We start from the raw sequence: 2,500 nt of genomic DNA on the forward strand, positions 1-2,500 counted from the left end.
CCCTCTAACCCCCTAACCCCCTAACCCTCTCACCCTCTCACCCCCTAGCCCTCTCACCCCCTCACCCCCTAAACCTCTAACCCCCTCACCCCCTAGCCCTCTCACCCTCTAACCCCCTAACCCTCTAACCCCCTAACCCCCTAGCCCTCTAACACAAAACACTTAAAGCTGGGGTATGTGATTTCTGATTGGTCAAAGTTAACATGAGCTGTACACTTTGACCAATCAGAGCGAGGCTCCGATTCTCTGTTCTTATTGGCTGTTGGGACTGTCCATTCACTTTGGCACGACTTTGTTGGTGTAGAGTGTGTCAGGGAGGGACCATAGGGGAGGGACCAAAGAGAACAAGTGGAGCGGTTGAGGTATTTGGATTCGAATCTCTATCCCAACTGCTATTTTCACCCCAAATCCTCCACCCCAGATTAAACACCCTCATGAATGAGTTCAAAGAGACTTACCTCCATTTTGTCCTGCTCCTCCATAGCCAGGAATACCGCCGCCCTCATCTCTGCCTGAAGGACAGTCACGCACGCACACAGACAGACACACACACACACACACACACACACACACACACACACACACACACACACACACACACACACACACACACACACACACACACACACACAAACATTATTACCTTCAATTTACTAATTTATTTGGCATTTTTGCTTTTATTAGACAGAGTGTAGAGACAGAGATGAGACTCTATGGAGGGGGGGGGTCTCAATTTCTGGAACAATCTTCCCCTGAGTCTGATAACTGCCTATCTATCTATCTATCTGTCTGTCTGCCTATCTGTCTGTCTGTCTGTCTGTCTGTCTGTCTGTCTGTCTGTCTGTCTGTCTGTCTGTCTATCTATCTATCTATCTATCTATCTATCTGTCTGTCTGTCTGTCTGTCTGTCTGTCTGTCTGTCTGTCTGTCTGTCTGTCTGTCTGTCTGTCTGTCTGTCTGTCTATCTATCTATCTATCTATCTATCTATCTATCTGACTATCTATCTATCTATCTATCTATCTATCTGTCTGTCTGTCTGTCTGTCTGTCTGTCTGTCTGTCTGTCTGTCTGTCTGTCTGTCTGTCTGTCTATCTATCTATCTGTCTGTCTGTCTGTCTGTCTGTCTGTCTATATATCTGTCTGTCTGTCTGTCTGTCTATCTATCTGTCTATCTATCTGTTTGTCTGTCTGTCTTCCCCAGAGTCTGAGAACTGCATAACCATCTATCTATCTATCTATCTATCTATCTATCTATCTGTCTGTCTGTCTGTCTGTCTGTCTGTCTGTCTGTCTGTCTGTCTGTCTGTCTGTCTGTCTGTCTATCTATCTATCTATCTATCTATCTGTCTATCTATCTATCTATCTATCTGTCTATCAATTGAACAGTTTAAAACGTTGTTGAAGACTCACTTTTTTTTTGCATTGGCCTTTAACACAAGTTGAGACTTTGACACTCCTACGTCTTTTTAACTTTTATAATTTATAAACTATATTTTCACGTATCTTATAAGTTGTTTCGTATTGTCTCTTGTTCAGCACTTTGGTCAACTGATGCTGTTTTTAAATGTGCTATAGAAATACATTTGTCTGTCTGACTGACTTACTAACTAACTGTGGCGCTAACGTTGGCCTAGCCTAGCTTAGCTTAGTTTAAAATAGTCGCTACTACGTTAAAGTATAAAATAACGTGATTAACTGTCGGACCTTGAGCTTGTTCAGGACGCCGCTGTTCTCCAAATTCTGGATCAAAATGTCCCGCAGCTCTGTATCATCCTCCGCGGCCGACATTGTGATTTTAAAAAGCTGAATTTAAAAAAGCTAAACAAATAAACTAATGCTAAGCTAACTGGGGGCTAGCGGCTGGTTAGCGCTTAGCTGCTGTCAAGACAACAAGGAACCACAACAAACTGTCCGGAACTTCCTGCTTTTTCTTCTTCTTTGGTTTTAGGTAGACTTGAGGCAGCTTTGGCGTATTGGTGCCCCCCCACTGTTTGTTATTTCACTTGTCTAAATATACAGTCCCCTACAATAGTATTGGAACAGTGAGGCCAATTCCTATATTTTTGCTGTAGACTGGAAACATTTGGGTTGTACACCAAAATATGAATATGAGACAATAGATCAACATTTCAGCTTTCATTTCCAGGTATTCACATCTGGATCTGATACACAACACATAAGATAGCATTATTTGTAAAGGAACACCACATTTTTAGGTGAGCAAAAGTATTGGAACAGATAGACTTTAAATACATTAAAGTGAATAAGACTTAATATTTTGTTGCAAATTCAGCCATCATCATCATCAACTTTTATTATTAGACTAAGACTCAAGGTCCATTTAAAAAACATACAATACAAGAAATAGATCACACACACACACACACACGCACGCACGCACGCACGCACACACACACACACACACACACACACACACACACGCACGCACACACACACACACACACACACACAGACAGACAGACATACACACACAGACAC

General features: G+C 42.4%; 1 protein-coding gene across 1 annotated transcript in view; it reads right to left on the minus strand.

Annotated features, from left to right (window-relative positions):
• The window catches only part of LOC307270664 (centrosomal protein 43-like), a gene marked incomplete at its 3' end in the record, with an annotated part of 8,176 nt that extends 6,293 nt beyond the window's left edge, over positions 1-1,883 (minus strand). Inside the window, exons 1-2 of the mRNA XM_080054548.1 lie at positions 1,706-1,883; positions 459-512 (exon numbers count right to left, since the gene is read on the minus strand). Coding sequence (XP_079910674.1) covers positions 459-512; positions 1,706-1,789 — 138 coding nt within the window. The remainder of the gene's footprint in view (positions 1-458; positions 513-1,705) is intronic.
• Positions 1,884-2,500: the final 617 nt, after the last annotated feature.

Source organism: Ammodytes marinus, assembly GCF_949987685.1.
Source record: "Ammodytes marinus genome assembly, contig: scaffold_496, whole genome shotgun sequence".
Lineage (NCBI taxonomy): Eukaryota > Metazoa > Chordata > Actinopteri > Uranoscopiformes > Ammodytidae > Ammodytes > Ammodytes marinus.